This window comes from Scyliorhinus torazame, chromosome 2, assembly GCF_047496885.1.
Source record: "Scyliorhinus torazame isolate Kashiwa2021f chromosome 2, sScyTor2.1, whole genome shotgun sequence".
Lineage (NCBI taxonomy): Eukaryota > Metazoa > Chordata > Chondrichthyes > Carcharhiniformes > Scyliorhinidae > Scyliorhinus > Scyliorhinus torazame.
The window spans coordinates 242,768,375-242,792,496 of NC_092708.1; the positions used below are offsets into that span (position 1 = coordinate 242,768,375).

At 51.2% G+C, this 24,122-nt stretch overlaps 1 protein-coding gene across 3 annotated transcripts in view; it reads right to left on the reverse strand.

Annotated features, from left to right (window-relative positions):
• Nucleotides 1-1,813: 1,813 nt before the first annotated feature.
• The window catches only part of slc10a1 (solute carrier family 10 member 1), a 63,668-nt gene continuing 41,359 nt past the window's right edge, over nucleotides 1,814-24,122 (reverse strand). Inside the window, exons 5-6 of one of the 3 annotated variants that reach the window (XM_072485762.1) lie at nucleotides 3,365-3,509; nucleotides 1,814-3,044 (exon numbers count right to left, since the gene is read on the reverse strand). In XM_072485762.1, coding sequence (XP_072341863.1) covers nucleotides 3,388-3,509 — 122 coding nt within the window. In that variant the 3' untranslated portion in view covers nucleotides 1,814-3,044; nucleotides 3,365-3,387. Of the gene's footprint in view, nucleotides 3,510-11,905; nucleotides 11,963-24,122 lie in introns of those variants that run through there. The other 2 variants (XM_072485753.1, XM_072485772.1) reach the window with 2 other exon arrangements.

Below are 24,122 nucleotides of genomic sequence, written 5' to 3' on the forward strand. Positions count from 1 at the left end.
CCATATGGGCACCCCCACTCACCCCCCATCCCCACCACACCCCACCCAGCAGTCACCAGCTGGGCTGTGGTGCCTAACACTTGCGGGGGCAATGCCAGTCAATGGTACCCCTGGCATCAGGGGCGAGCACCAGGGCCAGAGGCACCCACTGTGGCGGCCACTGACGGGGCCTGGGGTGTAGGGATGGGGGGTGGGGGAGGGACATGCGGAGGCGGAGCCCGCAGTGCCAACCAAGGCCACCATGGTGGAGCATGGGGGTACACACCATGCTAACTTGTCGGCCTATCACCCCCTGCAGACAATGGATATTGGAATTCAACCAGCAATGGTGGCCTTCCTCCTAGTCGCCGCAGCCCTGGGGATGCCCTGCAGCTGTATGGGCTGGATGGAGTTACTCGAGGGGGAGGAAGAAGCTGCTGCAGCAGAGCATGCAGCAGCGGAGCGGGACGCAGCAGAACAGGAGGCAGCCACCCAGAATGGAGAGCTTGCTGCCCAACAGGCTGAGGAGGAGGAGGTGTCAAAGAGGCCTTGTGTGTACTGCCAACGCCTGTCATTCGAGCACCTGCCGGACCAGCCATTCCATCGAAGACTCCGGCTGAGCAGAGAGACAGTGCTAAATATCTGCCAGATCATGGCGCACATGGCACCGTGGGGTATGGGGGAGGACACCAGCTCCTGGTGACCGTCAAGGTGACAGTCGCCCTGAATGTCTACGCATGAGTTCCTTCCAGGCGCCGAGTGGGGTCCTGTCTGGGATCTCACAGGCCTCAGTGCACAGGTGCGTCCGTGCAGTCATGGATGCCCAAACCGAAAGGAGTTCCACTCAATGAATATGCAGCTTATTTGTGACCACCAGCTGAGCATCATACACATGTGCGTGTATGGGGCATGGACACCGCATCGCAACCCCACACTCCCTCACCACCCACCCCTCCCCCCGGCCACCCCCCCGCCTGCAGCCCCATCTGTGATTCCTACCTTTCACATTATGGGGTGAGGCCCCTGGGTTGGCAGTAACAGTGGGTCAGGTCCATGGGATGGAGGATGATGACAACCCGCTTTGCAATGAGCTCTGGTGCTCCACATCATTTGACAATGTCTGACTCCTGCCCACAGTAGCATTCTCCACCGTCCATCTGGGTGACCCCTGCATGGGAGTTGGCCATTCCATCACATGGTCCCATCGGATCCCTGAGGTGGCGGTGGTGGGGGGATGCAGGGGGGTGGGGAGCCGGGGCCACCCAGAGGGTCCCCCCATTCTCCCCCCACCCCCCCAACACCCTCCCATTTCCCCCCATGGCCAGCCCACACCAGCCTACCCCGCACACCCATCAGACAGAGCACTGGGGCAGGTTGTAACGGTGGCACGCTGCCATCCTATCCCCGTAACCCCACCTGACCTTTTGGGCACTAAGGGGCAATTTAGCATTGCCAATCCACCAAACCTGCACATCTTTGGACTGAGTGGCTAATGCTTCAGGGTGTTCTGGACGTCTGCAGGAGATTGACTTCTCGAACTCTGAGACCATTAGACCATAAAACATAGGAGCAGAAGTAGGCCATTTGGCCCATCGAGTCTGCTCCTCAATTCAATGAGATCCTGACTGATCTGATACAATAATCCTCAACTCCGCTTTCCCGCCTTATCCCATAACCCTTTACTTACTGATTAAAAATCTGTCTATCATACAGAACATACGCAGCAACCTAGCCCACAGATTCACTGCCATCTGAGAGAAGAGATTCCTCCTCATCCCCGTCTCTTTCCATCAATCCTGGAGAAAAGCCATCGGTACAGCCAACAAATGGGAAGCACTTTAGAATTTTCTTTGTTCTCTTTCATTTATTAGTTATTTTTAAAAACACCGGTGATAAGAACAAGAGCTGTTTGATTTAAGTTAAAAATCATTCCATCAGTCAGGTAATGAAGAATTGCTTCTGAAGGTCATCTTCGATCTGAATTGGTGCTGGGAAGGTGCAAAATCAGGATCGTCCTGTTGCTGGATGAATGGTGGGGTTAGAGCTATGAGATATGGGTGGTCACCTGGTGGAACCTCCAGGAATAATATGTCCAACCAAAGTTGGCAACCATTGCTATCTGAAGTAGGCAAAGAACGGCACCACTAAAGCACAATGGGTGGGATTCTCCCATCTGAAGGCAGAGTGTTGACGTAGGCCAGGCCACAGTGGGGGCCCCCCAGGGGTTAGACCCCCCCTCCTCCCCACCAGGCCACCCCCGACAGGATGGACGCCGAGGTCCCGCTGGGTAAGACCAGATGTGAACGTCGCCGGCGGGACTCGGGCTTTTTTGGACAGCCGCTCGGCCCATCCCGGACGGAGAATCGCCGGGGTCGGACCGGCGTCGGGGTGGCGATGCGCGAATTGCGCCCGGTCCGGTGATTCTCCGACCCGCCGTGGGCTGAGAGAATCCCACCCCATATTTCTATCTTCCTTCGGTTATGTTAAAATAATAAAAATATGATAACCTGGGGTATTCAGTCTTACCCAATTTTGACACAGTTTTTATATTGGACCATGGCTGGCTGAACGTTTTTGATCCCCATCCTCAATGACAATATAAACTCATGGAGAAGATGATTTCAAAATGTTGGCATTTATAATCCTGCCTTTTTAAGGCAGCACATCCTAAAAGTGCTTCACAGCCAATAAAGCACTTTTGAAGTGCAGCCTCCACTGGAAGGTATGCAGCAGCCAATTTAATGTTTAACAGGAGTCCCTATTCCCACAATGACCAAACAATCTGGAGTTTTAGTAATGTTCATTAGGGGGGGGTGTGTGTGTAAATATTGAGGAAAATATTGTGATAACTCCCCAACTCTTCTTCAAATAGTGTCCAGGGATCTTTTACGGTCAGATGATAAAGTAGACGGGGTCTCAATCCAACATCGGAAAGGGTCATGGCCCTTTAATTCTACACTGAAGTACCCATGATGATCTCCTCATCACTGGAGTGGAACGTGAGCGAAAAACCTTCTGAGATAAGAGAGGGACTATTGAGCCAGCTTGACATCTGAGCGAAAAACCTGGGAGAGAAAATTCACTGTCAATTAACAACGTACATGTACTCATAGAAACATATTTAGAAAATAGAAGCAGGTGGAGGCCATTCGGCCCTTTGAGCCTGCTCCGCCATTCGTTATGATCATGGCTGATTATCAAGTTTAATACCCTGATCCCGCCTCCCCCATAGAAACTCTATGCAGGTCTACACTATTTAGATTCCGTTATTTTTCTAACTGTTTACAAACCACTTGGAAGACAAGTCCATATTATATGACGAAGGGAGTATCTAAGAAAAATGAACTTTTGCACAAAAACAAATAGTTGTAATGAATTTCTGAACTTTTCATTATTTTGTCTGCATCCTTATTTGGAACACTCTGTTTCACCGCTCTTGAAGGTCACCACGGGGTCACAAGGCTTTGCTCGTACAGGAAGTGTAAGCTGTTCCCTCGTGTCCTCCACTGGCACGTATGTCATTTTGGCACCTAAAAGAAACCAACAATTATTCTTCAGCAATTAGTTCATAAGTTCATGTGATATAGGAACAGAATTAGGCCATTTGGCCCATCGAGTCTCCTCTGCCATGCGATCATGGCTGAACTCATTCTGGCCTTAATTCCACCGTCCTGCCGTTCTCCATAACCCTTCAACCCATTAAGATTAGAAATCTGTCTAACTCTTTCTTAAGCTTATTCACTGACCCACATCCACTGCACTCAGGTAACTGTGTGGAGGTTGCACTTTCTCCCCGTGTCTGCGTGGGTTTCCTCCAGGTGCTCCGGTTTCCTCCCACAGTCCAAAGATGTGCAGGATAGGTAGATTGACCATGATAAATTGGCCTTAGGTGGGGTTATGGGGATTGTGTGGGGTTTGGGCCCAGGTAGGGTGCTCTTTCAGAGGGTCAATACAGACTTGATGGGCCGAATGGCCTCCTTCTGCACTGTAGGGATTCTATGATTTTCTGATCTTGTATACCTCAATTTGATCTCCCCTCATTCTTCTAAACTCCAGAGAGTATAGGCCTAAAATGCTTAATCTGTCTTCATACAACAAATCCCTCATCTCTGGAATCAACTTAGTGAACCTCCTCTGAACTGCTTCCAATACTAATACATCTTTCCTCAAATAAGGGGCCCAAAACTGTGCACAGTACTCCAGGTGTAGTCTCACCAATGCCTTGTATAGTTGCACCAACATTTCCTTACCCTTATACTCTATTCCTTAGATATAAATGCCAACATTCCATTCACTTTCTTTATTATCTGCTGTACCTGCATGCTAGTTTTCTGTGACTCATGCGCAAGGACCCCAGAAAATTGGCTCCTCCTTCGTGTTCACACCCAACTATGTTTTCTGGACCAGTTCTGCAGCTATTCAACTATCTTGAATGCTGCCTAAAATCCTGACACAATGTCCACCATCTACTATTGTATTTGCGTATTTTATCAACAGACGATTTCAGATGTTTATGGCATTGTGAACAAACTTTTAGATTTTAAAAAATTGGACTTCCGGTGGCGGCTATGAAGGAGTAAGTCGCACATTTGGTGGCTCCCGCTCAGGTCGGACTTTTGGACCTTTTCCCCCCGATTTTCTACCAGACTTGAATTGTAAAACTGATGACAGAGGCAGTTGTGTACTGAATTCTCACATCGGTGCATGGAGAGAAGGATTAGAAGTGCTCGTAAAGGCAGAAACAGAAAGACAGAAAAGGCTTGGGCTGCAGCTGCAGCAGGAGACAGCATGGCGGAGGACCGGACCTCTGGTTTCTCGACTCAGCGGTCAACGGAGCAGCTGATGCAAGTCATTCAGGAAGCCTTTGCTACGCAGAAACGGGACTGTTTGGACCCGATAAAAGAGTCAATTGAGCGGCTGGAGCTTAGATTGGATGCCCAAGATCGTGCGATCCAGAAGGTAGTGAAGCGTTGGGTACTCTGACACAGATGAACCAACACGGTTGCGTATGGTACAACGCAGTTTTATTTCATTGAACTATAAACATAGTAAACTATTCAGCACATGGTGAGCCTCTGAGTGGCTGGCAATGAGGTAGGTGCCCTGAGCTCTCTCCTGCTCGAGTGCCCAGGAAGTGTCGTGTTCCCTGCTTTTGTACTGTGTATGCTCTTGTCCGTGATTGGCTGTCGTGTTGTGTGTGTTGATTGGTCCGTTGATCTGTCCATCATTATGTGTGTGTGTATGTGCTGTGATGTTCACATGAATATCAAGACAGGTAGAGAAGGCGCTGGCTGAGCAGGAGGAACATCAAACTGAGGTGGAGTTGGAGGTGGGGATGCTGAGAGACCAGCAGAAGAAGCTCCTGGAGAAGGCGGAGGACCTAGAGAATAGGTCCCGCCGGCAGAACTTGAGAATTGTTGGGCTCCCGGAGCTGTAAGTGTGACAACAGTATCCTGTGAGTTTACCAAGACCTGAGTGTGGAGGCGGCCAGGAGAAGAGCAGGCTTCAACCAGATTAGGTCAATCCTTTTTGTGAAAAAGGTGCAGTTCGGACTGTTGTATCCGGCCCGTCTCTGGGTCACGCACGAGGAACAGCATTTTTATTTCGAGTCGCCTGAGGACGTGCTGGACTTCGCGAAAAGGAAAGGACTGGTGGTGGACTGAGAACTTTCGAACTTTGCTGCAACGTTCTTGTTTTTTCTTTTTGTTTTTCTGTTCTTTTTTTTAAAAAATAGTTTCTCGTTTATTGTTTCATGGCAGCTGTTTGTAATGCCTTTTACATTGATTTGGGACCAGCGGCAGAGCTGAGTGAGTTAAGGTTTTCATTTGCATTGTTGGGGGATGGCGGTGTGCTTGTTTAGATCTTGGTGTTTTCTGTCGGGCAATTGTGTGGGGATTGTTTGATGTTGGAGTTTGTTTGTATGAGCGGGGGGGAGGGTGGGAAGGGAACAATAGGTGGGAGCCTATCCAGCACCAGGGATGGGGGTCACCAAGCTAGCTGGGTGAGCCAGCTCACAGAAGCGCAATGGGGGGTGTGCATATGTTTGGTTTATTAAAGGGGTTGGGTTATAGAGTGTTGTTACTAGGGGGGGGAGGGGGGATAAATGTTCTGCTAACGAGGGAGAGACTTGGGCTAAGGGACAGAGAGGAGGTTGGGGGCGGAGGCTGCCTGGGGATGGGCCGGTGGACGTGCGGAACATGGGCTGGAGGCGAGCCTAAAAAAAGGGATGGCTGATCGGCGAAGTGGGGGGGCAATGAGCCCCCCCAACTATGCTGATCACCTGGAATGTTCGAGGGTTAAGTGGGCCGGTCAAGAGGGCACATGTGTTCGCGCATCTTAGGGGACTGAACTTGGTAATGTTGCAGGAGACGCACCTTAGAGTAACTGACCAGATTAGATTGAGGAAAGGCTGGGTCAGTCAGGTCTTTCACTGGGGACTAGATTCAAAGACCAGAGGGGTCGCGATCCTTATCAATAAACGGGTGGTGTTTGAGGCGGGTAGAATAGTCTCGGATGTGGGATGTCGGTACATTATGGTCAGTGGGAAGCTAGAAGGGGTGCAGGTGGTATTAGTAAATGTGTATGTGCCAAATTGGGATGATGTGTTTATAAAGAGGATATTGGGAAAGATACCGGACCTGGACTCGCACAGGTTGGTCATGGGAGGGGACTTCAACACAGTTACTGACCCTGGCTTGGATCGGTCAAGCTCGAAAATGGGCAAGATGCCAGCAATGGCAAAGGAACTAAAAGGGTTCATGGAGCAGATGGGGGGGGAGGGTGTGGATCCATGGAGATTTGGGCAGCCGAGGGTGAAGGAGTTCTTCTACTCACACGTGCATAAAGTGTACTCCCGGATTGATTTCTTTATTTTGAGCAGGGCCTTACTGGCTGGGGTGGTGGACACTGGGTACTCGGCGATCACAATCTCAGACCATGCTCCGCACTGGGTTGACCTGCAGGTTAGTAAAGACAGTAACCAGCGCCCGCACTGGAGGTTGGATGTGGGACTTTTGGCGGATGAAGGGGTGTGCGAGCGGCTGAGGAAATGTATTCAGAGTTACCTGCAGGTCAACGACATGGGGGAGATTTCAGTAGCGATGCTCTGGGAAGCACTGAAGGCAGTGGTCAGAGGGGAGCTGGTCTCAATACGGGCCCATAGGGAGAAGGTGGACAGGGCAGAGACGGACCAACTGGTAAAGGAGATACTACATATCGATAGGAGGTATGCAGAGACCCCTTAGGCAGAGCTTTTAATAAAATAAATAAAATTGCTTATTGTCACAAGTCGGCTTCAATGAAGTTACCGTGAAAAGCCCCTAGTCGCCACATTCCAGCGCCTGTTCGGGGAGGCTGGTGCGGGAATTGAACCGTGCTGCTGGCCTGCTTTGGCCTGCTTTAAAAGCCAGCTATTTAGCCCAGTATGCTAAACCAGCCCCCAGTAAGGGAACGGCGGAGGCTACAGGCTTGTTAACCACAGGGAGGGCAATGGAGCAGCTGAGAAAGGCGAGGGGGGGCGATCTATGAGCATGGAGAGAAAGCCAGCAGAATGCTTGCACAGCAGCTTAGAAAGAGGGAGGCAGCCAGGGAGATAGGGAAAGTAAATGACGGAGATGGGAACCTGGTTGGAGATTCAGCAGGGGTGAATAAGGCGTTTAAGGATTTCTATAGTAGACTGTATAGGTCGGAACCCCCTACGGGGCCAGAGGGGATGAGGAACTTCTTGGAGGAGCTGAATTTCCCAAAGGTGGACGGGGAAGTGGTAGAAGGGCTGGGGGCCCCGATTGGGTTGGAAGAGATAGTGGAGGGTCTGAAGGCCATGCAGGTGGGTAAAGCACCGGGGCCGGACGGGTAGCCAGTGGAGTTTTATAAAAAGTTCTCTGGGATATTGGGGCCGGTGTTGATGAGGATGTTCAATGAGGCAAGGGAAAGAGGGGTGTTGCCCCCGACGATGTCACAGGCCACGATTTTGCTGATTCTGAAGCGGGACAAGAACCCGGAGCTGTGTGGGTCCTACAGGCTGATATCCCTGTTGAATGTGGATGCCAAATTGCTGGCCTAAATATTGTCCTCCAGGATTGAGGATTGTGTTCCGGACGTTATTGGGGAGGACCAGATGGGGTTTGTTAAGGGTAGGCAGTTGGTGGCCAATGTAAGAAGGCTGTTAAACGTGATCATGATGCCCCTGGAAGGTAGGGAGGTGGAGGTAATGATCGCAATGGATGCAGAAAAAGCTTTTGCTCGGGTAGAATGGGATTATCTGTGGGAGGTACTGGGACGGTTCGGATTTGGGCAGGGCTTTATTGACTGGGTCAGGTTGCTTTATCAGGCTCCTGTGGCAAGCGTACGGACGAATAGGACAACATCGGACTATTTTAGACTGCACCGGGGGACGAGACAGGGATGCCCCCTCTCCCCACTGTTGTTCGCGCTAGCTGTAGAGCCATTGGCAATTGCTCTGAGAGCCTCAAGGGGCTGGAAGGGGCTGGTCCGGGGGCGGGATGGGGGTGGGGGGGGGGGGGGGGGGGGGGGGGAACGGACGGACGGACAGGGGGAGTGGAGCACAGAGTTTCGCTCTATGCAGACGACCTGCTTCTGTATGTATCGGACCCAATAGAGGGGATGGAAGAAATCATGAGGCTTCTAGGGGAATTTGGCCGGTTTTCGGGGTATAAGCTAAATATGGGGAAAAGTGAGATATTTGTGGGGCAGGCGAGGGGACAGGAGAGGCGATTGGGGGAGCTGCAGTTTAGATTAGTGGGGGGAAGCTTTAGGTACCTAGGTATTCAAGTGGCGCGGGAATGGGATCGGCTGCATAAATTAAACCTGGCCCGTAGACCGTAAACTAGTAGACCAAATGAAGGACAATTTTCGGAGGTGGGACGCGCTTCCGTTGTTACTGGCTGGAAGGGTGCAGACAGCGAAGATGACGGTACTCCCGAGATTCCTGTTTGTATTTCAGTGTCTCCCCATCTTTATTCCGCGGTCCTTTTTTAAACGGGTCAACAAAGTGATCACTGGCTTCGTTTGGGCGGGCAAGACCACAAGAGTAAGGAAAGTAAAGCTTGAGCGAAGTTGGGGAGAGGACGGGCTGGCGCTGCCAGATTTTAGTAACTATTACTGGGTGGCGAATATAGCCATGATCAGGAAGTGGGTGGTGGGTGAGGGTCGGAATGGGAGCGAATGAAGGCGGCTTCATGCAAGAGCACCAGCCTGGGGCATTGGTATCTGCGCCTCTGCCGTTCCCGCCGGCACGGTACTCCACCAGCCCCATGGTGGTGGCTGCCCTGAGAGTCTGGGGGCAGTGGAGGAGAAATGTGGGAGCAGAGGGAGCATTGGTCAGATCCCCAATCAATAATCACCGGTTTGCCCCGGGAAGTATGGATGGGGGGGTTCTGGATATGGCGGAGAGCAGGGATTGAGAGGATGGGGGATATGTTTATAGAGGGGAGCTTTCCGAGTATGAGGGCGCTTTAGGAGAAGTTTAGGTTGGCGAGGGGAATCAAATTCAGGTATCTGCAAGTGCGAGACTTCCTACGTAAACAGGTGTCAACCTTCCCGCTCCTACCGCTAAGGGGGATTCAGGACAGGGTAGTTTCCAGAGGGTGGGTAGGAGAAGGGAGCGTCTCGGACATTTACAAGGAACTTATGGGGTCAGAGGAGACGCAGACCAAGGAGCTGAAGCACAAGTGGGAGGAGGAGCTGGGAGGAGAGATAGAGGATGGTCTCTGGGCGGATGCGTTGAGTAGAGTCAACGTGTCCGCAACATGTGCCAGGCTCAGCCTGATACAATTTAAGGTCGTTCACCGGGCTCACATGACAGTGGCCCAGATGAGCAGATTCTTTGGGGTGGAAGAGAGGTGTGCAAAATGTGCGGGAGGACCAGCGAACCATGTCCACATGTTCTGGACATGTCCGAAGCTTAGGGATTTTGGCAGGGGTTTGCAGATGTCATGTCCACGGTGTTAAAAACAAGGGAGGCGCTGGATCCAGAGGTGGTGATTTTCGGGGTGTCGGAAGACCCGGGAATCCAGGAGGAGAAAGAGGCAGACGTTCTGGCCTTTGCTTCCCTGGTAGCCCGGAGACAGATACTATTAGCTTGGAGGGACTCAAAGCCCCCGAAGTCGGAGACCTGGCTATCGGACTTGGCTAGCTTTCTCTGTTTGGAGAAAATCAAGTTCGCCTTGAGAGGGGCACTGTTAGGGTTCACCCGGAGGTGGCAACCGTTTGTTGACTTTTTTGCGGAAAATTAATCGTCAGGCGAAGGAAGGGGGGTAAGTTTAGCTTAGAGTAGGGGGTTAATAAAGGTGGGACCTGTAAGGGAGGGAGACTTTTGCACTATGTTTATAGTTTCATCTAGATTGTTTATTTTGTTGTTGTTATAACACCAAAAATACCTCAATACAATGTTTATTAAAAAAAAAGGTTTTGAAAAATTGTATACTCTCCCATTACCATTGACTACTGTCTGAGGTACTATTTCCTGGTGGCTGGAGTCCTGCTTCTATTGCCTAGTCAGTAAATTATAGTCATAGAGTTTTACAGCACAACACGAGGCCCTTCGGCCCATTGTGTCGGTGTGGTGGTATGCATTAGGGGTATTAAGGTACCCTGTGATGCCGAGAGGCTATTGGTGGATAGACGCCGGGTCCCGATTGGATCAGCCAACTACTGGCTCCACCCAGTAAGGCGGAGTATAAGAGCCCGGGTTCTCCCAGCAGCCGCATTCTGTAACTGTGCTGCTGGGGAACAAGTCTGCGTAATAAAGCCATCGATTGACTCCTTCTCATCTCGTCTCATGAGTGATTGATTGTGCTATAGTCGGCGCCAGCCATCAAGCACCTATCTCTCCTGATGCCGTTTTCCAACACCTGGTCCGTAACCTTGTAAGCTATTGTGTTGCAAGTGCTCATCTAAATGCTTCTTAAATGTTATGTGGGTTCCCACTTCTATCACCCTTCAGGCAGTGAGTTCCAGATTCCCATCACCCTTTGGGTAAAAACGTTTTTCCTCAAATCCCTTCAATGTCCTGTTCCTCAAGCCTGGTTATTGACCCCTCTACAAAGGGGAAAAGATCCTTCGTGTCTACCTCTATGTCCTTCATAATGTTGTACGCTTTGATCATGTCCCCCCTCAGCCTTCTCTGCTCCAAGAAAAATAACCCCAGCCTAACCAGCCTCTCTTCATAGCTGAAACGCTCCAGCCCAGGCATCATTCTGCTGAATCATCTCTGCACCCTTTATAGTGCAGTCACATCTGGTGTGGCGCCCAGACCTGCACAGTATTATGTGGCCTAACGAGCGTCTTATATAGCTCCATCATAACCTCCCTGCTCTTATTTTCTATGCTTCGGGTAATAAAGGCAAATATCCCATATGACTTCTTAATTGCCTTATCTACCTTCAGGGATCTTTGGGCATGTATCCCAAGGTCCCTCTGGTCCTCTCTATTTCCTAATATCCTGCCGGTCAACAAAATGAGTGCTGTATGGTCTCTCCCTATAAAGTCAGGAGTCAGGCTGATTCCTCTGATGGCCCTTGTTACATGATGCTGCTCACTGCCTCTACAAGAAGGCTGTAGACCAGTCTGAACAGAGTGAGTACAGTGCAACAATATTCAATACTCAACAACATTGAAAAGAACAACAGCCTGAATCAGTGTCAGCCCCAAACACCTTCTCTTCCTTTGCCTGATTAATCATGACATATGGTTGGTTCCCTGAATGTAGAATGCTTGCCAAGTAAGTTCAGCTATGGTGACAATGAATGCATGTCTGTGTGCACCATGTTAAAAAAGTAATGATGATTAAAAAAAAGAATCAAACTAGTAAAGTGAATAACAAACAGAGGTTAAATTAAATAACTTGATTTATCAAAAATCCTTATTATTTTGGAGAAAAAAAACAACAAAGTTCAAATCACTGCTACCTGTACATCTTAAATCGACCACGCTGTCTTTATACCGAATCTCTCTGTCACAAACCCTATAGTGGGAAACGCACATTTGTCATTCTTGCTTGTAAAACATAGGAAAACTACTTTATATCAAACTACCACCTTCCCCCCCCCCACTCCCCTCCTCACCCCATGTTCAATTCCCCCTTAATGCAATAGTCTATTATGTTCACAGAAATAGTCCTTTCTCAAAACCATGTTTTAGTTCTGCTCCCAGTCCTGATCTTATCCTTTTCAAGGTGATGCCATCATGACCGCACACTTTATGTTCATGATCTGATCACACTTACTGCCAAACAACGGCTAGTAGCTGGACTCATCCATGGCATGTGCACTGTCAATGGGAAGGGTTAGCCTGGACAAATTTTGGGAACCTTGCTCTTGCCCCTGCTTTCCGTAAGCTCTCTGCACTTGGCTGATCTATGGTGTGAAGGTTTTAAAGGTGACTAGGCAGCGGCTGTTTGCCATTAAAGGGAACAGGACAGCGGGCAAAGCACAAGCACTGTTTCGAGGACAGGCAGGAAGTAAATTCATTGTCTAAAATGTGTGTAGTTAGGGAGGATTCATTGAGCTTCTTGCTGCTGGAGGTTGCGCAAAGGCAATTGACTCTCAGAAAGCCCCCCTGCCCATTAAAATACAGATTCAAGGTTGGAGGTAGAGCAGTGAGCTAAAATACCTCAGAGATAATTTTCGGAGAAGTGCAAAGGTTAAGACACTCTTTGTTTATAGAGCCCCTCCAGTGGAGAAGGATTCCATTTGGCCCATTGTGTCTGCACTGACTCTGTGAAAGAGAACCCATCCAGGCCCATTCCCCAACCCGTAACCCGACCTAACCTTTGGACACTAAGGGGTATTTTAGCATGGCTAATCCACCGGACCTGCACATCTTTGGACTGTGGGAGGAAGCTGGAGCACCCGTAGGAAACCCACGCAGACACGGGGAGAACATGCAAACTCCACAGTCACCCAAGGCTGAAATTGAACCCGGGTCCCTGGTTCTGTGAGGCAGCAGTGCTCACCACTGTGCCGCCTTGCTGCCCTGTTTAGTTATTGCTGTTGGGTGTGGGAGGCATGATATAAATGTAAATGTTCATCTCATTGTTCTCAAGGAAATTGAATGGAAACAATCTTTTTACAATTTCTGCATTTACTTTTAATGCATTGAAGTTGACACACAATTCTATTGAGGCACAACTGTGCAAAGTGGTCCTGTGTTGGAACACCGCTACCAGAAGCAACATACATTATGCATTGCAGTATCTTTGTATTGGGGAGCAGTTACACTGGGCACTGGGGTAGGCGTCAGGGGAAGAGGGTAGGTGCTAGTCAATATTTGGCTACGGTGGCAAACTTGAGTTTGCTCCTCTGTCACTATTGGCCATAAAATGGAGGACCGAGAGAACAGCTATGTCATATTAACTTGTACAATTTCTAGAGATGACCTGAGCCCAATCTGGTTGTAAATCCAGGGAGGATACGTACGAGGACGGGTTTGGAGGTGGGTGTGAAGTCACAGTATGTATTCCCTATTTATTAATATAATTCCTATACTCTATTAAATCATCAGTCCAGGATCAAACAGCTGGAAAATGATGCACAACAGGATTTGCAACCTTCCCTCTCTTTGATCGCAACATTGTCTATCTCTGACCCTGTGGTAATACCAGGTATTGCAGTATCTGAGAGATGGATGACCATTGGCTAGACCTAGGAGAACCATTGGCTAATGTACATAGCTCCACCCTGAGAGGCAGAGTATAAGAACCAATGCCATCCCAGCAGCCTTCGCTTTCTGTATCGAAGCTGCTGGGAACAGTACAAGCTGATTAAAGCCTATTAGTTATGACTCACCTTGTCTCGAGAGTAATTGATTGCGCATCAACTTAATCAGCTATTACTTCAGTTGAAAGGATGGATCTCCGCCTTCAGCTCAGCCCCCACGCAGAAAACTCCGCTGCTATCTTCAAGCATTGGCTGGCGTGTTTTAAGGGCTACCTCGACACGGCCGCCGACACCCCCACGGAAAGGCAAAAAATGCACCTTCTACGCTCGCGGGTCAGCCCTGGGATCTACCCTCTGATCGAGGAGGCGGCGAACTATGCTGCAGCTATCGAGCTGCTAGAAGGACATTATATCCGTCCTGTGAACCAGGTCTATGCCCGTCACCTGCTGGCAACTAGAAGGCAAAGCCCTGAAGAAACACTGGAAGACTTCTATCGGGCACTGCTAGTGCTGGGCCGAAACTGGCTGCCCACCAGTTTCGGGGAACGAGCACATGGAACTTTTAATTAGGGATGCTTTCGTGGCAGGTATTACATCCCCCGACATCCGCCGAAGGCTCCTTTAAATGGACACACTGGGGCTCACTGAGGCATGGGCCCTGGTGGGGTCAATGGACGTTGCGTATAAAAACGCGCTCGCTTTTGCTCCCGGACGCGCGGCGCCCCCCTGGGCTGCGTGGCACCCCATCGCGGCAGCCCCCCAGACATTTCCGCTAACCCTGTAGGCCTGCGCGGTGAGCCGGCCCGCTATCACCGCCGGCCAACGCTGCTTCTTCTGCGGGCAGGCGAATCATCCCCGCCCGCGCTGCCCGGCCCGCACCGCCACCTGCAAAGAATGCGGCAAGAAAGGCCACTATGGCGTGGTCTGCCAGGCCCGCGCCGTGGCCGCGGTCTCCAGTGACTATCAGCAGCCTTTCTTTCAGGTCCCGACGGTCCAAGGCCCACCGCCGCCCTCCTATCCCCAGGCCGCGTGTGACCCATGGCCACGGCCATTTTGCCCCCTGGCCACCATGCTGGATGGGTGGGCGCCGCCATTTTGTCCCTCGCCGCCGCCATTTTCGGCATCCCCAGACTCCATGTGCGACCCGTGGCTGACACCATCTTGGATGGAGCCTCAGGCCCCCAGCACAGCCGACTACACGCTGCCCGACCTGAACTCTTCCTTACTGCAGCTGGCCTCCATAACCCTGGACCAGAGTTGGCCCCGGACGCTAGCAAAAGCCACTACAACGATCGCCATCAATGGCCACATGATGTCGTGCCTGATCGACTCCGGGAGCATGGAAAGCTTTGTCCACCCCGACATGGTAAGGCGCTGTTCTCTTGTCACCCATCCCGTAAACCAAAGGATCTCCCTGGCCTCCGGGTCACACGCAGTGGAGATAAAGGGGTTCTGCCTAGCGAACCTCACTGTCCAAGGCAGGGAATTCCGCAATTTCCGCCTGTACGTTATGCCGCACCTCTACGCAGCCACCCTTCTTGGGCTGGATTTCCAGTGCCATCTGCAAAGCCTGACCTTTAAATTTGGCGGTCCTATACCCCCCCTTACTGTCTGCGGCCTCGTGACCCTTAAGGTCGACCCACCTTCCCTGTTTGCGAACCTCACCCCGGATTGCAAACCCGTCGCCACCAGGAGCAGACGGTACAGTGCCCAGGACCGGACCTTCATCAGGTCCAAGGTCCAAAGGCTGCTAAAGGAAGGGGTCATCGAAGCAAGCAACAGCCCCTGGAGGGCTCAAGTAGTGGTGGCAAAGACCGGGGAGAAACATAGGATGGTCATCGACTATAGCCAGACCATCAACTGGTTTACGCAGCTGGATGCGTACCCTCTCCCCCCGTCTCGCTGACCTGGTGAACAGGATTGCGCAATACAAAGTTTTCTCCACGGTGGATCTCAAGTCTACCTACCACCAGCTACCCCTCCGTAATGGTGACCGCCAGTTCACTGCCTTCGAAGCAGATGGGAGGCTCTATCACTTTTTAAGGGTTCCCTTCGGTGTCACGAACGGGGTCTCGGTCTTCCAACGTGAGATGGACCGAATGGTTGACCGGTACGGCTTATGCGCAACTTTCCCGTGTCTTGATAACGTCACCATCTGCGGCCATGACCAGCAGGACCATGACACCAACCTCCGAAAATTTCTCCAGACCGCAAATATCCTTAATCTGACCTACAATAAGGATAAATGCATGTTTAGCACCGACCGTCTAGCCATCCTAGGCTATGTAGTGCGAAGTGGAGTCATAGGCCCCGACCCTGAGCGCATGCGCCCCCTCATGGAGTTCCCCCTCCCTCACTGCCCCAAGGCCCTAAAGCGCTGCCTCGGCTTCTTCAGCTATTATGCACAATGGGTCCCTAATTACGCAGACAAGGCTCGACCACTGATCCAGTCCACAAACTTGCCCCTGTCGATGGAGGCCCGCCAGGCCTTCTGCCGCATCAAAGCGGACATCGCAAAAGCCACGATGCGCGCCATCGACGAGTCCCTCCCCTTCCAGGTTGAGAGCGATGCGTCCGACGTAGCTCTGGTGGCCACCCTCAACCAAGCGGGCAGGCCCGTGGCTTTCTTCTCCCGCACCCTCCACGCTTCCGAAATCCACCACTCCTCGGTCGAAAAGGAGGCCCAGGCCATAGTAAAAGCTGTGCGACACTGGAGACATTACCTGGCCGGCAGGAGGTTCACTCTCCTTACGGACTAACGGTCGGTTGCCTTCATGTTCAATAATGCACAGCGGGGCAAGATTAAGAACGACAAGATCTTGCGGTGGAGGATAGAACTCTTCACCTACCATTACGAGATTTTGTACCGTCCCGGGAAGCTGAACGAGCCTCCCGATGCCCTGTCCCGCGGCACTTGTGCCACCACACAAGTGGACCGCCTCCGAGCCCTCCACGAGGACCTCTGCCACCTGGGGGTCACTCGTTTCTTTCATTTCATCAAGACCCGCAACCTGCCCTACTCCATCGAGGAGGTCAGGATAGTCACCAGGGACTGCCAAATCTGCGCGGAGTGCAAACCGCACTTCTACCGGCCAGAGAGAGCGCATCTGATAAAGGCTTCCCGTCCCTTTGAACGCCTCAGCATGGATTTCAAAGACCCCCTCCCCTCCACTGACCGCAACACGTACTTCCTGAACGTGATTGACGAGTACTCCCGGTTCCCATTCGCCATCCCCTGCCCAGACATGACCACAACCACCGTTATCAAGGCCCTCCAGGGTATCTTTACACTGTTCGGTTTCCCCGCGTACATTCACAGTGAAAGGGGGTCCTCCTTTATGAGTGACAAACTGCGTCAATTCCTGCTCAGCAAGGGCATCGCCTCGAGTAAGACGACAAGTTACAACCCCCGGGGAAATGGGCAGGTAGAAAGGGAGAACGGAACTGTCTGGAAGACCGTCCTGCTGGCCCTACGGTCCAGGAATCTCCCAGTCTCCCGCTGGAAAGAAGTCCTCCGGGTAGCCCTTCACTTAATCCGGTCGCTGCTCTGTACTACCACAAACCAGACACCTCATGAACGTCTCCTTGTTTTCCCCAGGAAGTCCTCCAAAGAGGGACCTCGCTCCCAACCTGGCTAGCGACACCCAGACCCATCCTGCTGTGGAAACATGTGAGGGTGCACAGGTCGGACCCGTTGGTCGAGTGGGTCCACCTGCTGCATGCCAACCCCCAGTCCGCCTACGTAGTGTTCCCCGACGGCCGCCAAGACACGGTCTCCCTTCGGGACCTGGCGCCCACCGGAGCCCCACGCGCACCCGCACCATTGCCCCCACCCCCACCCTCCCCGCAGCACCTGACCGGAGGGTCAGTACTGCTGCCGTCCCTACCCAGCGCCGAACAAGCACCGACGCCCCCTACAGGCGCCCCTCCCCCTGCCCACTTTTTGCCCCAACAGCGCTGCCTAGGGGTGACGAAGCTGCCTGTGAGGAAGACACCACGTTCCTGGAGTTGCAACCGCCGGGGCCCCCACCCGGATCATCGCCAAAGCCCAGACGCTCCAGAAGGACGACCAGGCCACCCGATCAACTGATTGCTGCACCATAAACACTTCTCTGTTACCCTCAACATCACGGTACCGCCATACCTGGTCCTACCATGCAAAAGGCAACATTAACGCTGGCCATCACCCCGCCGGGTTCTTTTTAACAGGGGGTGAATGTGGTAATACCAGGTATTGCAATACCTGAGAGGTGGATGACCATTGGCTAATGTACATAGCTCCGCCCTGAGAGGCGGAGTATAAGAACCAATGCCGTCCCAGCAGCCTTCACTTTCTGTATCGAAGCTGCTGGGCACAGTTCTAGCTGATTAAAGCCTATTAGTTATGACTCACCTTGTCTCGAGAGTAATTGATTGCACATCAGACCCCATCTTTCCCTATCTTTGACTGCACCCTTCCCTCTCTTTGCTCCCTTGCCAATTTTATTTCTCCCTTACTCTGGGCTATTCCTAGGATCATGATCGATGATAAAGGGATACCTTGCAACTGGGCACATTAACACTCCACCTGTGTGAAGGAACCCCCCCCCCCCCAGATCGCAGACCAGTTGTGATGCTGATCATTTCAAGTCAGCAGGAAGAGGAAGGTGAGGAGGAACGTGAAGAGGAGGATGATGTGGAGTGACATGATGCGCAGGCCGCAAGATAGGCTTGTTAACTTGTGATCGAGAATTACTTTCAGTATCGGATGTGCCTGTTCTCAGCCCGTGTTGCCTCTTGAATGAAAGTAGAAGAAGTTTTCAATGTCAAACGATGGTCAGCATATTTTCTGTTTTCTGCTGTTGACGCTCAGTAGTCATCTTTCAGCCTCCTCTCATCGTTAATTACCTTTCCAAACCTTACCCTGGATTGGATTGGATTGGATTTGTTTTATTGTCACGAGTACCGAGATACAGTGAAAAGTATTGTTCTGCGACAGTCCAGACAGATCGTTCCAAACATGAAAAGACCCATAGCACCTACATAGATACACAATGTAATTACATAGACACAGGCATCAGGTGAAGCATGTGGAGTGCAGTACTACTCAGCAGAGAAGATGTGTGAAGAAATCAGATCAATCCATAAGAGGGTCATTCAGGATTCCGGTAACAACATGGAAGAAACTGTTTTTGAAGCTGTTAGTGCGTGTTATCAGACTTTTGTATCTCCTGCCTGATTGAAAAAGTAGGAAGAGTGAATAACCCGGGTGGGATGGGTCTTTGGTTATGCTGCCCGCTTTCATAGAATTTACAATGCAGAAGGAGGCCATTCGGCCCATCGAGTCTGCACCAGCTCTTGGAAAGAGCACCCTACCCAAGCCCACACCTCCAACCTATCCCCATAACCCAGTAACCCCACCCAACACTACGGGCAATGTTGGACACTAAGGGCAATTTAGCATGGCCAATCCACCTAACTTGCACATCTTTGGACTGTGGGAGGAAACCGGAGCACCCGGAGGAAACCCACGCACACACGGGGAGAACGTGCAGACTCCGCACAGACAGTGACCCAAGCCGGGAATCGAACCTGGGACCCTGGAGCTGTGAAGCAACTGTGCTAACCACTATGCTACCGTGCTGCCCTCCCCAGGCAGTGGGAGGTGTAGACAGAGCCAATAGACGGGAGGCAGGTTTGTGTGATGGACTGGGTGGTGTACACAGCTCTCTGTAGTTTCTTATGGTCTTGGGCCGAGCAGTTGCCATACCAGGCTGTGATGCAGCCTGATAGGATGCTTTCTATGGTGCATCTGTAAAAATTGGTAAGAGTCAATGTGGACAGTCTGAATTTTCTTTGTTTCCTGAGGAAGTATAGGTGCTATTGTGCTTTCTTGGTCGTAGCACTCTGTGGGTGGCCCAAGACCCAATTTTGTGATATGTACACCTAGGAATTTGAAGCTGTCAACCATCTCCATCTCGGCACCATTGATGCAGACAGTACGTTGCCACCTGAAGTCAATGACCAGCTCCTTAGTTTTGCTGACATTGAAGGAGAGATTGTTGTTGTTACACCATGCCACTAGATTTTCTAATCCCTCCTGTACTCTGACTCATCGTTGTTCGAGGTCCGATCTACTATGGTCGTGTCATCACCAAACCTATAGGTGGAGTTGGACCTGCACTGCATAATAAAATGATTATCATTAACATGTTGATACTTACAATAAGCGGTGCTCAAATCTCTATCAGCGTGTTTCCCTTTTAAGGAAACCCATAATGTGTCTTTCTTCAACTGTCCAATCTTGTGTTTCATGAAGTCATGGCTGAGAAGAGTTATCTGGGATGTCAGGTTGCTCCAGGTTATTGTGTGTCTAGAGATGGTAGCAGCATTAAACCTCAGGACACAGAGTCTGAGATAAACCCGGAATCCAGGATCTCAAATTAATTCTCGTTTAACAGCATCTCGTGGGTTACACTTTGGATAACTCCATGTTGACTTTTCTACACCCTTGTTTTCCTGGCCTCCAGACTGCTCTTCATCCTGACTTCACTCCCGATACAAAACGATGCAAGATGTAGCAGACAGTTCTTACATTGCAGACTTGGCTGGAACATTATGCCAGCAAAGCAGTTCAAACAATAGAAACTATGTGTTGAAAGTGTGCACCGCAATCACTTGTTTCATAGCAATGGGGAGGCGATGGCATAGTGGTATTGTCACTGAACTAATAATCCAAAGACCCACGGTAATGTTCTGGGTCCCGGGTTCAAACCCCACCATGGCAGATGGTGAAATTTAAATTCAATAAAAATCTGGAATTAAAAGTCTAATGCTGAAACCATTGCTGATTGTCGCATTTGGATCATATCTGCCCTCCTTACCCGGTCTGGCATCCATGTGGCTCCAGACCCACACAGCGATATGGTTGACTCTTGACCCACTGAACTGGCTGAACAAGCTGTGGTAGTCACCACTGTTTGTATATAGTACACATATGAGTGCATCAATTTATTACGCAGAGATTTTACAGCGATGGACCTTCGCATCAAGCCAGATCGCCTGCAGCTGCACCCTCAAGCAGACAATGTCACATCGGCCTTCGACCACTGGCTAGCTTGCTTTGAAGCCTACATCGGATCAACGACAGAACCACCCTCAGAGGCACAGAAACTCCAGATCCTGTACACACGGTTGAGCTCTGATATTTTTCCTCTTATCCGGGATGTGCCCAACTACACTGAGGCCATGGCGCTTCTGAAAGAGAACTACACCCGGTCGATCAACAAACTCTACGCCAGGCACCTCCTGTCCACGTGGCAACAACTCCCCGGTGAGTCATTGGAAGATTTCTGGCCTGCCCTGCACGCACTGGTGAGGAACTGTGATTGCCAGGCAGTTTCGGCCATTGAACATTCTGAACTCCTAATCAGGGCCGCTTTCGTTACGGGCATAGGGTCGGCGTACATCCGCCAGCGCCTCTTAGAAGGGGGTACACGATCGACCTCGTGGCGATCAAGAAACTCGCGAGCTCACTAACGGTAGCCTCCTGTAATGTACAAGCGTATGCCCCCGACGCATGGCGACCCCATCCTGGACATCGTGGACCCCACCAGCGACCGCCCTCAACCAATCCCAAGCCTGCACCGCGTGGCAGCCAGCCAACCCCGGGGGGCCCAAGTGCTATTTCTGCGGGCAGACAAAGCACCCCCGCCAGCGCTGCCCGGCGCGGAGCGCTCTGCAAGGCCTGCGGGAAGAAAGGACATTTCGCTGCGGTGTGTCAGGTCCGCTCGATCGCCACTAACCAGCCCCATTGTTCCTGCACCCCCTATGTGCTACCCGTGAGCGCCGCCATTTTCGCCCCCGCAACCCACATGCGGCACGTGGGCACTGCCATCTTCCCCTCATCAGACCTCATGCGGCCCGTGGGCGCCGCCATCTTTAACGCCGCCCGCCATGGGCGCCGCCATCTTCGGCGCCATTTTGGACGGCGCCTCAGGACCCCTGCTTATCGGGCACCTCATCGAGCCACTCATCACCCGCAACCGCCTCCAACCAGCCCGGGGCCCACCAACACCAGCCGCAGCTCGCCTCCATCACGCTCGACCAATCCCGGCCACACAACCTCGCAACGGTGAAAGTCGATGGCCACAAGACACCTTGTCTTCTCGACTCCGGGAGCACAGAGAGCTCATCCCCAGGTGGAACCAATGGGAGGACGGATCGTCCTGGAGCGGGGGCTGTGGTGAGGTGCGCTGCGGGGGGGGGGGGGGGGGGGGGGGTGGATGGGTGGCACCGGGTCAGATGGGGGGGGGGAGGGATTTCCATGAGGAGGCTATTGCGATCGGGGTCGGGCCCTAGAACTCCATTTTGCACCACATAGCCAAGGATGGTTCGTGCTGAACATGCACTTCCCCAAATTGTATGTTTGGCAGCAGCTGTAGGAGGCAACACATCTGTGCGTAATAAAGCCTCGATTACTCTCTACTCTCGTCCCGTCGTAATTGATAGTGCATCACAAGCCACTCAGTTCAAGGACAATTAGGGATGGGCAACAAATGCAGCCCAGCGATACCCACATTCCAAGAATGAATTTTAAAAAATAACAATGGGCCTCATTACATCTGTGGACTGTTTATTAAAATAAATTTAGAGTACCCAATTCTTTTTTTTCCAATTAAGGGGCAATTTAGTGTGGCCAATTCACCTACCCTGCACATCTTTGGGTTGTGGGGGTGAAACCCACGCAAACACGGGGTGAATATTCAAACTCCACACAGACAGTGACCCAGGGCCGGGATCGAAACCGGATCCTCGGTGGCGTGAGGCAGCAGTGCTAACCACTGCACCACCGCGCCGACCTGCATCTGTGGTCTGTTGATGCGCAGCCATTTTAAAGTGGTAACTACTGAGAAGACCAAAGTGTCTGGTCTTCATCACAATCTCCAATACCCATCTGCTGACTGCATTCCTCTCCCTGGCCACAATCTGAGGCTGAACCAATCTGAGGTTCACAACTGTGGCACCCTCCTTAATCCTAAAAGGATGGTGTAGTGATGATGTAATTGGACTAGCACTCTAGAGGCCTAGGCTAATGGTGTGAGGACACGGGTTCAAATCCTACCATGGCAGCTGGTAGAATTTAAATTTATTCAATAAAACCTGGAATTGAAAGCTACTCTCAGTAATGATAACTATGAAACTATCTTCAGTTGTTGTAAAAACCTATTTGGTTCACTAATGTCCTTCAGGGAAGGAAATCTGCCAAGATTTGTTGGTCGGCGACAATAATAAGGTTGCTCTCTGAAATGGCTGAGTAATGTAGCCATCTGGGATGGCCACGTCCCGATTACAAAATGGACATTTGCAAAGAATGCAGGGAAAATTGGACAATACTGAAAAACAAGCAGGTGCAAGGTCTGTCTGTTGATTAGAGCCTTCGCTCTCAGACAGGACAGAAACTGCTAAGCCATCTACATACTAATGAGCCATCTCCGGGGACAAAAGGGAAACATTTAGATAAACAATGTTAAGGCAGACACCCCGGCACCAGAGGAGACTCAGATAAAGCAAACCAATGGCCACCTAGGACACGCCCAGCAATCAGGGAACCCACCCCTCTATTGGAGGAAGATCGATAAGAATGATTGGGAAAGGCCCAATTAATTGAGGCCAAGTTCAAGGCCCGCCCAAAAGCGCGCGAAGCCCTTTCGGGTATTCCCCAAGAGAGAATCTTTCTTCTTTGGCCTTGGCTCTCAGCGAAGAGAGACCAGCCTAGCAGCTATGCCAGACCAAGTAAGTTCCAAGTCAACGCACGCTACGAGATAGACGCTCCTAGTTGCTATCCTGTAAACAGCTCAATCCAGCAGCCTCAGAACCGAGCAACGGCCATTGTTCCTCTGACTGAGTGGGCACCCGAAGCTAAGTATAGGCTTTAGTAAAAGTGATAGTTTAGGTTGTAGAGTTTTATGCACGAGTAGATTTGACTGTGTGTAAATAAATGAGCATTGCTTTTGAACTTACTAACTGGTGTATCGAGTCTTTGATCAGTATTCGGTTCTGAACCTTGTGGCGGTGTCGAAAGATACCTGGCGACTCTTGAGCAAACGTCATTAAACAGAACCAAATTAAGAGAGAAGCACAGTTAGCAACAGTAAGCCACTCACTTCAAGGCCAATTAGGGATGGGTAACAAATGCTGACTTTGCCAGTAACATCCACAACACATGAAAGAATAAGGAAAAAGAAAGCTTCCAACCCATCCCCTGTGCACCACTAAGACCACCTGCTTCTACCTCCATAACATCATCTGCCTCCGTCCTTGCTTCAGCTCATTTGCTGCTAAAACCCTCATTACCTCTGGACTCACCTCATGAAATCATCCTGCTCATCGTAATTATGGATCATTAATGCTACAGCCGTGGGTGGCACGGTGGTGCAGTGCTTAGCACTGCTGCCTCACAGCGACCTGGGTTCGATCCCAGCCCCA